This window comes from Styela clava, chromosome 9 (assembly GCF_964204865.1).
Source record: "Styela clava chromosome 9, kaStyClav1.hap1.2, whole genome shotgun sequence".
In the NCBI taxonomy this organism is placed as follows: domain Eukaryota; kingdom Metazoa; phylum Chordata; class Ascidiacea; order Stolidobranchia; family Styelidae; genus Styela; species Styela clava.
In genome coordinates, this window is record NC_135258.1 from 3,496,571 (window position 1) to 3,508,393 (window position 11,823).

The 11,823-nt window shown below is 38.0% G+C and overlaps 1 protein-coding gene across 1 annotated transcript; it reads right to left on the minus strand.

The window, feature by feature from the left end:
• Window positions 1–1,875: 1,875 nt before the first annotated feature.
• On the minus strand, window positions 1,876–11,555 carry LOC120339728 (uncharacterized). Its single transcript, XM_078116310.1, has 10 exons — window positions 11,412–11,555; window positions 10,885–10,990; window positions 9,618–9,741; window positions 9,174–9,219; window positions 8,154–8,255; window positions 7,637–7,865; window positions 6,507–6,682; window positions 5,955–6,066; window positions 4,800–4,947; window positions 1,876–3,568 (listed from the first exon to the last, which is right to left on the minus strand). The coding sequence occupies exons 1-10, from the start codon at window positions 11,488–11,490 to the stop codon at window positions 2,891–2,893; spliced, it is 1,800 nt and encodes a 599-aa protein (XP_077972436.1). The 5' UTR covers window positions 11,491–11,555; the 3' UTR covers window positions 1,876–2,890.
• Between the last annotated feature and the right edge of the window lie 268 nt (window positions 11,556–11,823).

Genomic DNA, 11,823 nt, shown 5'->3' on the forward strand with positions numbered 1-11,823 from the left:
TAGCATACGAGGCTATTTTATTCAAAAAGGCTTGCTCTCTTCGACAGTTATCTCAAAGCTTATAAAAAACGTTGTTGTGCGGATTCAGTGAGTAGTGTGGCACTGGCATGGCAAAGTACGGCCCGCGGGCCAAATCCGGCCCGTTGGGTCTATCTTCAATCCGTGATTCAATCTGGCCTGCCTGATGCTGCCATAAATTTCTGCTTTCAACCAATTCTGCAAGCACTACATAGTTGTAGTTATTGAAATCTGTATGATGCAATAGACTTGTACGATTATGATCGTAGTCTGTGTGGGTTGTATTTCAGAATGTCACAGAATTTCATGTTATGACGACGTTGACAAAACTTTACGTTTTCTCACTCAATCGATTCGACGGCGTGCTTTTCACATCTTCTTTTCGTCTCTTGCGGTTGACGTCACACTTACATGGCCCGTCAGTCTAGGCGGGTGAAATTTTTGGCTCTTGGTTCAAAAACCTGGTTCACACCTGGTTTATAATATTGCAAGACAAGTAGTCGAAAACATTTTATTTCATTTCACTCAAACTAATGAATTTTATTTACATCGCCCATTTTTTTACTTTTATCTCTAATAATTACTGAACCAATTGTTTTGAAATGGGGACTTCTGAAGTATGTGAAACCAGATTGCAAACACCGGAACGTAGCATGTGTACCAGGTCAGGGTTAGGCCATAATTATATTCAGATTTCAGCTATTTTAGTTTTATTAGGAGTTCGGTGACTCCTAGCCAAGTGACTCCCGTAGTATTTGAACCTGAAATTATGGCTTAACTCTAACCTGGTACACATACTAAGTTTTGGTGTCCGCCATCTTAGTTCACATACTTGAAGTACCTTGAAATGATCATTCGTTGAGGATTGTATTTTTCGCTGAGAGGCTATTCATTTTACCTTTTTCGAAACTTTCTATTTGTGATTAGTTTGTCACTTCGAAATTTAGCGTGATGAACTCTTTCAAATAATACAAATTATTTGTAGCGGTCCTACGATCTTTATCGAGCTACTCCCGTGTTACGTGAAAGTAGAAAGTATTTAACCGAACACTGGACTAGGTAAGGAATGCATATGGTATACTACTGCTTCACTGTGGTACATATGGCCTCTAAACAGCATGGTCTGGCCCTACCAATATATATGACACTATTGCTCGGCAGTGTTGCGCATTGTGCTAAGCGTTAGGAATACGCTCGCCACCGCATCTCTGATCACCCTTCGTGGGATCGCAGGTTCGAATTCCATGCGGGGATGATCATGTACAAGAAGATTGCTGGACTCTTCGCCGCCGTAGGGTGGTTCACGTATCCGCTGGTCGGTTACGGCTTCCTCCAGCATCAAGTCCATGCTTCCGAAAACAATTAACTGGCTAACTAATCCCATACCCGACCTGGACTGGTAAACGGACGAGAGGCCGTGGTTCCCCCATATGATTAAGCCGTCTTATCGGCTTTCCTCTCACCCGGGATAAATATGTAAATTCTATTCTAACACCAGTTCTAACTCGCATCCATTATTTCAGTATTTTTTCAGTTGGAGCCTAGTGCTTTGCCTTTAGCCAACTTGTATTGTATATGAAAAATCCTGATCCCAACCACCATAGCGCAATTCGAAGCAGAACTCTATTTTCTATGTATACCCACCCCTGTTCCAAATCTTTCATTTCAGTATTATTTCAATTAAAGGTACATTAATTTTGCTTTGCGCCAACTTGTATAGTTTATGAGAAACCAGTCTTTTTACCTCCATAATTCGAATGAAACCTCCATTTTCTATGTATACCCGCACTCTGTTCCACACATCACACATTTTCTCCTAACATTTAAACCAATTAAGCAACATAAACATCAAATTTTATTACAATGTCAAAAGCACAGGCACAAAAAGTCAAAAAGGTATGATTTATAATTTTAAATAATCAGGGAATGTCCCTTACATAAGTTATGACCATATATTCATATTCGAAAAATCAGGTAGGTGGTTAAGTGCCCAAGAAATTTTTATCCCGCGGTAACAACACAGCAACTCAACTCAAAAGTTTAAAAAAAAATGCTGATTAAAATGGCGGAATCTTTTTTAAAATGGGGTAAACAGAATGTTGAAAATAAAAATTAAATACTCGGAGAATATCTCCTACATAAGTTATCATGTGTCCACACTCGAAAAACCAAGTAGGTGGTTAAGTGCCCCCGAGGCTTTTAACCCATGGTAACAACACAGCTAGGCTTAGCTCTTCAACTATGCCATTCAAGCAAAAGCGTGATAAAAAATAAGGATCAAAATGACGGTCTCTATTTTAAAATGAGTAGAATTTTATGATTTTCACTATGAGATAACCTACAATGTGCGCTAGCTGTAGTTGGCATTCGGCAAACAGCCAGTCGCTCGGTACCGTCTGTTATAAATTTGTTCTCGGGTATACTTTCCGAAAAAAGAAATCTTTTAGCTAGACAGAAGCCGAAGGGTTTATGAAAAAGAATCTCCCCGACCTCTGACCCCAGAAAAAGTCTGAGAAATTCATCATAAAATTAAGTTATCCACTGTTGCGGAATTAAATACGGAAGTCGATGCTTGGGAAAACATCCATTATACAGTACTAAGCAATGTTCCTCTTTCATTTTAGTTCATTGATGGTTTTTATCACCACTAGTTGGCAGTAGACAATAACTCGACTCAGTTTAATATCAATTTATAATTTTTTCCCCGACCTTTGACCCTAGAGAACTTTTGGTTTAGTCACCGATAATTAATTGCTGATTTGGCACTGTTACGGAGGTAAACACTGGAGTCTATGCTTGAGGAAACATTTATTATACAGTATTAACAATGTTCTTTTTCTATTTTAGTTCGTTGCTGCCTTTTATCGTCACCTCACTGGGAATATTTTCTTCTCCTATCCCTTTTTGAATTCCTGCTTCTTTCGCGACGTTTTTTACTTGCGACCGATTTTGCACCATTAGTTCTTTTACCGGTATCATACCCTTCGTCAAAGTCACGTGACTTCTCAATGACGTAAAATGGTCTCCCGGTTGCGCTTTCGTAGGTTGGAGGCTGGGACCTCATTCTAGGTAATGAATGAGTGAGCCTCTTTCTGCGCTGACTCTTAGGCCTATAGCTATCAGTGCTATCGGACGCCCACCCGGAGCTACTCGACAAATCAGATGATTCGATATCGCCATCTTGCGGATATGGATTTTTGATAACAGCGTTCGGTTGGTAGTGCGGGTCGACCATGATCCATCCTTCCATATTAGGCATTGCTTGCATTGACCTTGACTTTGACCTTCGCATAGAGCTTTGTGACCTTGAATTTCTCATTGAGCTCCGAGATTTTGATCGTCTCATTTCATCTTTTCTTGAAACACGTGATCTTGATGATCTGGCTCGAGATCGGGATGATTTTAATCCTCCAGGTGGCGCCATCATAGCTGGTGCGGTCCTTGATTTTGAGATGTGCATAGGGGGATACATAACGTGTGGATATTGATGACGGGAAATTGTTTGAGACATCATTGGCAAATGCTGCATATGATGATAAGACTGGTGTTGCTGAAAAAAAAGAATAATTGAAAGAGGCAATTTTGGATATGTGTTTGTAATAAGGGGTGTCCATAAAGTCTTCAAATTCTTTAAAATTGCAAAGGGAATTTATCGGTACCATGTATTGTTTTGGCCCTTGCAGATGTATTAAAATGAAGTAAAAAATACTCAAATAATTACTGAATAATAAAAAGCCTGGTTAAGATATATTGAGAACTTAAGTCAAAAAAAAAATTGTAAAAAGACTTTATGGACACTCTGTATGTTTAAGATGCAGAGATTTGCCAAACTTTCCAAATGCTTTTACTTTTTATTATACGAATCATAACGTTTCTAAAAAATACCGACTATTACACATCAAAGGTTAGAACAAGGGCCATTCTGGCTGAGGTTTGCCAACTTTTCAAACATGCGACGCGTTTATTTTTTTTATACAAATCATATTGCCTTGAGCAGTACACAACAAAAAAAAAATGCTACCCAAACCCGGGTCAAAATATAATTTTAAAGGTGTTGGGAGCTGTGATCGGAGTCGACTCCGAATAATCCCGAATAGGACTAATTTTTACAAAATTGGATAGACAATGTCGAACTTATACCCAGCGAGGAATTTTCAAATGAGAGAGGGGGTCTGAAATCTTTAATTTTTAATGGCCAAGTAACAGACTATAACAGCTAGCGGGTCCCGCCGGCCGGCACCAAAAAACGTGCGTTTCAAGAGTCCTTAGGGTATAAAAAGCGTTCCAAGCTACTAAAAATTGATATGTACAATACAGAAAAATGTTTTTTTACACTTCGAAAGGGAGGGTTCCAACCCACATAACCACCTTCTTTGTGCGCCCCTGATGTTAAACCAGAAAGAGTTTGAGCCCTGCAATTATTAGTAGCGCATACCATATCGATGCCTATCAGTTGCTGCTTGCTCATTGCCTTGTTCGTAGAGAACAGCATAAATAAGTGTCGTAATAAAACTCTGCTAACGTGTTGTCCCGAAAATGAGCCTTAGACTAAATTTTAAAATGATTTCAATATGAGCCCTTATTTAAAATAAGACCTAGTCTATAGCGGGTGTTATTTATAAGCAAGTGGATATCGGCTTTTCAACTTTGTTTTTTGAATAAATGAAAATAAAAGACAGTCCTCCAAAATAAGCCCTAGTGGTATTTTTCGAAAGAAAATTGAAATATGACCCTATCCTTATTTCGGGGAAACACGGAACTAGAGAATATTCTCTTCTTACCGGTACAATCTGCTCCGTCATATATTGCTCAGGCACTCCGCCAGGCATTGTAGACATATGTAAGTTATTTGGTTCAGCAGCTGCCGACTTGGCCCGTTCTTGTTCTTTTCGTCGTTGCTTTCGTTTCTTGTTTTTGTCAAAAATGCAACTGGAATAAAGAATGTTATTCGTTTATATCTTGAGATGTTTGGCATCAAAAATGAATACACCTAGACAGGCATATTTCGACATGCAATGTGTTAGGATTCTAGTGTAGTAGAGCAGTGGTTTCCAATCTTTTTTTAAGCAAACCAATTTTGTTTAAAATAAATTTTTTAAAAAAAAACTCGCGACCTAAGTATATGATTGCATACTAAACGATATGTAGTGCTCTTATGCCTCAAAATTAAATAGCCACTACAAAATAGGCATTACTGGTTTCTGTGGCCTCTATGGTCTTCGTTTTTTGTGTGCATTGAAGTCATCAAATTAAAAAATTGCGCTTTTTGAGGTGGTTTCTCTCTTGCGTAAAAAAATTTTGGGTAGTCAGTTGTGGAACAGAACCGGTAAACTACTGTGGCTGATTGCATATCTATTTGGTGTCTATAAATTAGAGCATCGCTCTTTTGTTTGGTCGAGTAAATCTTTATAATTTTGTGGGATGAAGTTGGAATTGAATCACCAGGCAGCTGGTTGGACGTTTAATATAACGGGGCGTGCTTGATGTCCATGTTTGTCCACTAAGTATGTATACTCGTCCACTATTATTATTAGACAGGAAGTGTACATATGGATTGTTTTGTTAATATTTTGTTGGTATTTTTCTTCTTTCCTTGTTATGAAGAAATTGCTTATTTCATTAACTATTGGATCAACTGCTTTGGAATTTTCAATGTTTAAAACATTGCATTTATCGCTAGAAAGCTATTACTTTTATTTATTTCATCAACTTATGTGGCCTCCATGGGATTCATTTTTTTGCGTGCGATGACGTCATCAAATTTGAAAATTGCGCTCTTTGTGGCAGTTCCGCTTTCTCGTAAGTTGATTTTTTGTGGTCAGCTGTGGCACGGTACCAGTAGCTTACTGTGGCTGATTGCATAACTACCTTATGTCTATATATTTAAGAATGGCTATTGTTTGCTTTCACTAATTTTCTAAATTTAACAAACTTACACTTTCATGAGGATAAAAATGATCGTCAAAGAAACGACTCCTCCCGCTGCTACTCCAGCTATGATGTAGATGTTCAAAGGTTCGTCCTCTTCTTCTGCTACCGTTATAACGTCTGGAAATAATAATTTACGTCAGGTATAATATAGAAAGTGAGAGAGCTAGTTGATAGCGTGACAGGGCTAAGTTGTGGGTATTTCGGAAGACGCAGTATCCTGGCGGTTGTAGACTTGTAAGAAACGGCTAATTGTTGCATAATGGGTCTAGCAATGCTAGCATTGCTGAGTGCGCGATAGCCTAGTAACTAGGGCCTATTATGAAATTGCACTTCTGTTTGTGTATGATTGTACACGAAACTGTTTTATAATTGTATTTCTGGTACCTAGCATCATGACCTGTGTCATCAGTTACAGATGACTGATCATTACCAACCAGCTGTGAAGCAAAAGTGGCCATGTGCTCTCTGTACTTGAGGGGAGCCTCCCTGTCGGTGTGTGGTAAGTGTTTTGATTCGGTTAGTAACCAATTATACTTTGATACTAAGTTAACACTTACTTGAGTGGCCGTGATCTACTCCTCGCCTGTTAGTGTTTTGCCCATAAATGACAGGCCCTTGTCTTAGTGGTGGGGGCGGTCTGAAGTCAATTCGGCTTCCTGGAGCCGGCGTTCGTGGCGCAGGTGGTCTCGATGGTCTGGGTGATGATGCTTTTGGTTGCTTGACTGGGGGAAGTCTGTAAAAAATGTTTTTGAGTCAGAGAAGTATTGACTTTATGATATTTTTTGTGGAAGTTTTGCATGAAATTCTATATTAAAGAGTTATATAGTGTTGTTGAGCGCCATATGTATATTTAGTTGACACTATATGTATATTTAGTTGACACTATATGTATATTTAGTTGACACTATATGTATATTTAGTTGGCGCCATATGTATATTTAGTTGACACTATATGTATATTTAGTTGACACTATATGTATATTTAGTTGGCGCCATAAGTATATTTATTTGACACTATTTGTATATTTAGTCCGCGCCATAGGTATATTTAGTTGACACTATATGTATATTTAGTTGGCGACTTGGCGCTATATGTATATTTTGGCCGTATATGTATATTACGTTACCAACATCATTCGTAGAAGTTGGGTTTTAAATTATATTTGATTGAAACTTTATCTAACAATATTTTGACTTGAGTCAAAGAATCTTTCGTGCAAAGCCCCGCCGCTGATGCAAAAGTCCGAAGTTCGAGAAGAACGTCCCCCGCCACGCTTTTACAATATAATAAATAATTAGTAATTATTCAGTTGGGGGCATTTGTGATTTTCTAAAAAAATTAGGGATTTGGAAAATCCAGAAACGTGATCGGGCTTGATCTCGTAAATATTCCGAGGCGTTCGGTTTTTAGAGACAAAATTTTGTTATACCGCTGTCGGTAGATGGAGTCAGAGAATCAACATTTTGAATAAATTAGGTTTTGACAAAACACCCTAAATTTTATTTTTAATTCAAGTATATTTCAACTGTGTCATAAACGCGAAACGCAAAGTGAAGGTGATAAAATATAATTTTCCGATTTGTTCCCAATGTGAAGAAAGTTCATGAGCCTATTTCAGGCCATATGGAGAATGAGAAAATTTAATGACCTAATCGACTCAATGGAATTAACCATAAACAAACTCACTCCTGGCCTGGTGGTAAAATCGAAGACGGACTTTCCACTGGAGTTGCTTTCTTAGGTGGTCCTCTAGCTCCACCTGCCGGTTTTGAAGATCCACCTCCTGCGGGCCGCCTTGGCTTTACGAATGCAGAGCTTTCCGGACCTTTGTTCTTCTTTTTCGGTTTACCAGCTTTAGGTTTCTTTGACTTCTTTGTTCCCCCTTTCTTGGGCTTCAGTGGGAACGTCCAAGATGCTGTGATAAATGATAGAGTATTGTATTTACTTATCCAATCAGCCAAGTAATTATAGCGTTATCTCGACTATGTTGGCAACAGAGGTTAAATACCTCGGGTTCAAACGCACTCACTACCTTAACCAAGATTGAGTAGCCAATGCTGAAATGGAATTTCCGCAGTACCTATTTGTACAAGGCTTTCCTCAGCGTAGAAGTCATAAATATGTGCAGTATGGGAAAGAATGGAATTTGCTGAGGTCAAGTCGATAACTTTAGAATCCCAAAGACTGAAAATTATTCACTTACTTTTAAATCCGCCCGGTTCCTTTGTAGCTTTATATCTCAAGTCAAATCCTTTTGTTTTCTCTCCCGATGTGTCTCCTTGCAGGTCGAATCTTACCCGCGTTCCTGAGATAAAAATTCATCAATATTAACGTATTATACAAAGAAGTGATAGAGGATTTCAGTAATTGACTCGATTGACTCTCAAAAATTAAGTTATTACTATAAGAAGTGTTGGGGGAATGTTTTTTTTTTTAAAGATTTCATTCATTTCACAAGTCGTTCTTTCCAAAGATGCAAATGCACTCGGATCATCAAACTGAAATGAATCAAACTCGACACACTCGAACCGTGCTTTTGTTCCCGTATTTAGAAAACGTATTAGGCGGAAATTCATTCAAGTCGTTACCAAAAGAATCGTTACCAAATCTCCCCAGGGTCAGTAACTGGACAGAGTATTCAGAATTCCAAATACCAAACATAATTTAATTAAAAGATTTCTAAATTTTAAACGGGGGGTAACTTGGGGCTCTGAAAAGATATTACCGTAATTTGACAATATTATATCGGAATTCATCAATTAATAGAAATTGAAATATTTGGTAATTGAACACAAAATCTTAAATTTTATTCAAAACTAAAAAGATCTACGAACTCTAGAAGGTGGTGACTTGAAATAACAACAGGAATTTGAGTAAATGAAGATTCATCAATTTAATTGCGGTCGAAATATAGCACAACAAATTTGAAATAAAATTGAATTTCCTTTAAAACTAAAGAGACTTTCACTTCACAGTAGGACAGCATTTTCCTAACTTCTTTCCCTTCTTAAAAGAGGAAGAGGAGTTTTTTACCTGAGTATCCTACTTGAGAATTGAACCCACGACCGTTGGATCAAGAATCCAACGTTTTACCAACTAAGCTAGTTATGGAGATTTTTGTTTAAGGTAATGCGAAATAAATCAAAACAGAATGAGAAATAGTTTTATCGACAGAATATTAAAAAAGAAATAAAACAATGATTGAAATTTAGGGAAAACTCACCCCAAGATACGTAATCACCGGGTCTACTCGCTCCACAAAACTTTCCCTAAAAATATAAAAAGATATTTAAGCCCTCGCTGCTAGGAAAATTGGACCAGGTTCACAACCCGCCTCTGTATTCTGTGTCAATCATTGTTAGTTCATTATTTATTAACAATTGAGACAAATTGTGGTAGTGTTTTAGTGTGTCCCGATTCTAATCAGCTCCCTTGTCACTGGTCCTTTGCATAATCGCTCGTTCCGTTCATATTACCTGGTATCCGCCATATTATTTAAAAGGGAACGGCGTTTAGTGAACCAGCCCGGGAAAATTTCACCCAAGAAAATTCTTTCTGAAAAATTTATTCGTTGGGAAATTTATCCAATGGAATATCCCACCCAAATAAAATTCAACTTTATTCCTAGCCACCAGTTGAGAAAATTAGAATAAAGTAAGGTTCTTACCGCAGAATGCCCAATTTTGTAGTCCAATATTTCAACGAACTGAGTGAAGCAACTCTTCCGCGATCCCGTAACGTTCAAAGTATGGAACGCAAGTTTTATACGATAACCAGGGTTGGACGTTATCCTGGAAAAAAAAATCAATTTTTATTTATCGTAATAGTTCAATAGTTTTCCATGTTTTTGTATACAGTAATCATCACATGTCTTAATTTCATTGCACGTCTCACTGGTCACTAGTATAAATACTGTTCATTGAGCTGTAAAACAACAGTGGAAGGATATTGGACTGCCAACCAGACAGCAGGTTAAGAATAGTCATGAATATATGGTCCCAATTGAATTGCCCCTTCTTAGAGGGCTATTGGTCTAAAATATATACAGCAAGTTAGGAATAAGAATGTATATATGATACCAATCGCCATTTGAATGGATTTCTCCCTAAAGTGCTATTGGAATGCCAGCTAGACAGCAGTTAAGAAGATGGATGAATATAGCTCTTATTGCTTAAATACCCACGCTCCTATCAGACGAAAAGAAAATCTAAGTGTAGATCTAAATTTTCTTTAATTTCTCTATCCACGATCTACTTTTATTGGTTTGTCGGGGATTCCATATAAACAGTGGGCTAGGAGTAGAAATGATGCACGGTCAAACTCCTTCTCTCTCTTTGAACGGCTAATATGATACCTTGGAAAAAGTGGGAATAGCCCTATTTTATTTTTTTTAATATTTTATTCACTTATATGCTATTCCAGCTTTACAGCAATTTAGGAATATAGTGAATATAAACCCTATTGATTAAGAACTTACTATCATCTGTATCGAAAGAAAACCCTCAGATTTTTCAACTCCGTAATTAACGTTCTACTTTTATTGATGAGTCGGATATTCCATACAGACCTGTGATTCCCAAAGTTGATTGACTGGGGGCCAAAATCAAAAGCAGAAGGATATTTGCGGGTGAGGAGATAGTAGCGCCCGGAAGTGGCCGATACCGGAATATATAATTAAGACAACAGTATAATTGAATTGTTACGAATATACACGTACTTAAACTGTCATAATGACGTAACAATTGGCGATCTCAAAAACACATAAAGAAAACATGTGTTCAACTATTTCACTCAAGTTCGGCTGGTCACATTAAATCGTTACGTGGGCCGTAATTAGACCTCGGTTTAGGAGCCACTGGTATAAACAGTGGGCTAGCAGTAGAAATGAAAACAAACTCTCCCTCCCTCCCAAAGAGCAATATTATAACACTTACATCCAGCTGCACTGTATCTGCGTATTGATTCCATTCGGAAACCCAGGGCTGACGATCTTATTCCATTGTCCTGGTAGAGCATGGAGTGGGTGGACGCAATGCTTCCCTGAAAAAGTAAAAAAAAGTTCACAGAATAGCATAAAACAGTGATTCCTCCTCCTCATAGGTGGTGAACATTCCCCTAATATTTAAAACAACCCGTCTAACACTACATCTTACTCTCAACTTGAATATAATTGTATTTAAATACTCGAAACGTGGCGTATATACTGGTGCAGGTGGCCAGTCAAGTACATAACACATTGGTATAAGTTGGAAATGTTTTTTTTTTAATAGCAAAATACCTACCAGCCCCGAGATTTGGAAACACACCCCTCCTAAAATGAAAAGTTGGAGTCCATAATGGCATAAAATATAACATCGAACGCATTAAAACTTTAAATTTATGATGATACGAGAGAAATCCGATTCCAGGCCATGACGCTTTGACGCAGGGTAAAAAGTACAAAATATAATAAATGACTCACATCCTGGTGCCTTTATTGCTGCATCTGTCCCACGTAACATCAACACCAACAAGACAGCTGATATCATTAAATATTTCATTTCTATTGTAAGTAATGGAACACTGTGGGAAGAAATTTAGGCGTTATCATTATGAACATGGTGTTTCTAAGCAATGTATTTCCTTATCATAATAGGATAGGAGATAGGTTAGGATTTACATATGTTTCCCGGGGGAGAGGACAGTCGATAAATCGGCTTAATCGTATGATGGATGAACCACGGCCTCTCGTTCGGTTACCAGTCCATGTCGGTTATGGGATTAGTTAGCCAGTTATTTGTTTTCAGAAGCATGGACTTGATGGTTGGGGAAGCTGCAGGCTTACGTGAACCAGGAGTCCAGCAATCCTCTCGCACATAGTTTACCGCACAGGG

Excerpts from the sequence above, each read along its gene's own strand:
- LOC120339728 (XM_078116310.1), bottom strand. The coding sequence starts at position 11,490 with ATGAAATATTTAATGATATCAGCTGTCTTGTTGGTGTTGATGTTACGT. Across the intron at positions 8,256-9,173 it reads CGGTGATTACGTATCTTGGG|GAACGCGGGTAAGATTCGAC; the intron begins GTGAGTTTTCCC and ends TTTTTATCTCAG. Across the intron at positions 3,569-4,799 it reads TGACGGAGCAGATTGTACCG|CAACACCAGTCTTATCATCA; the intron begins GTAAGAAGAGAA and ends CTTTTTTTTCAG.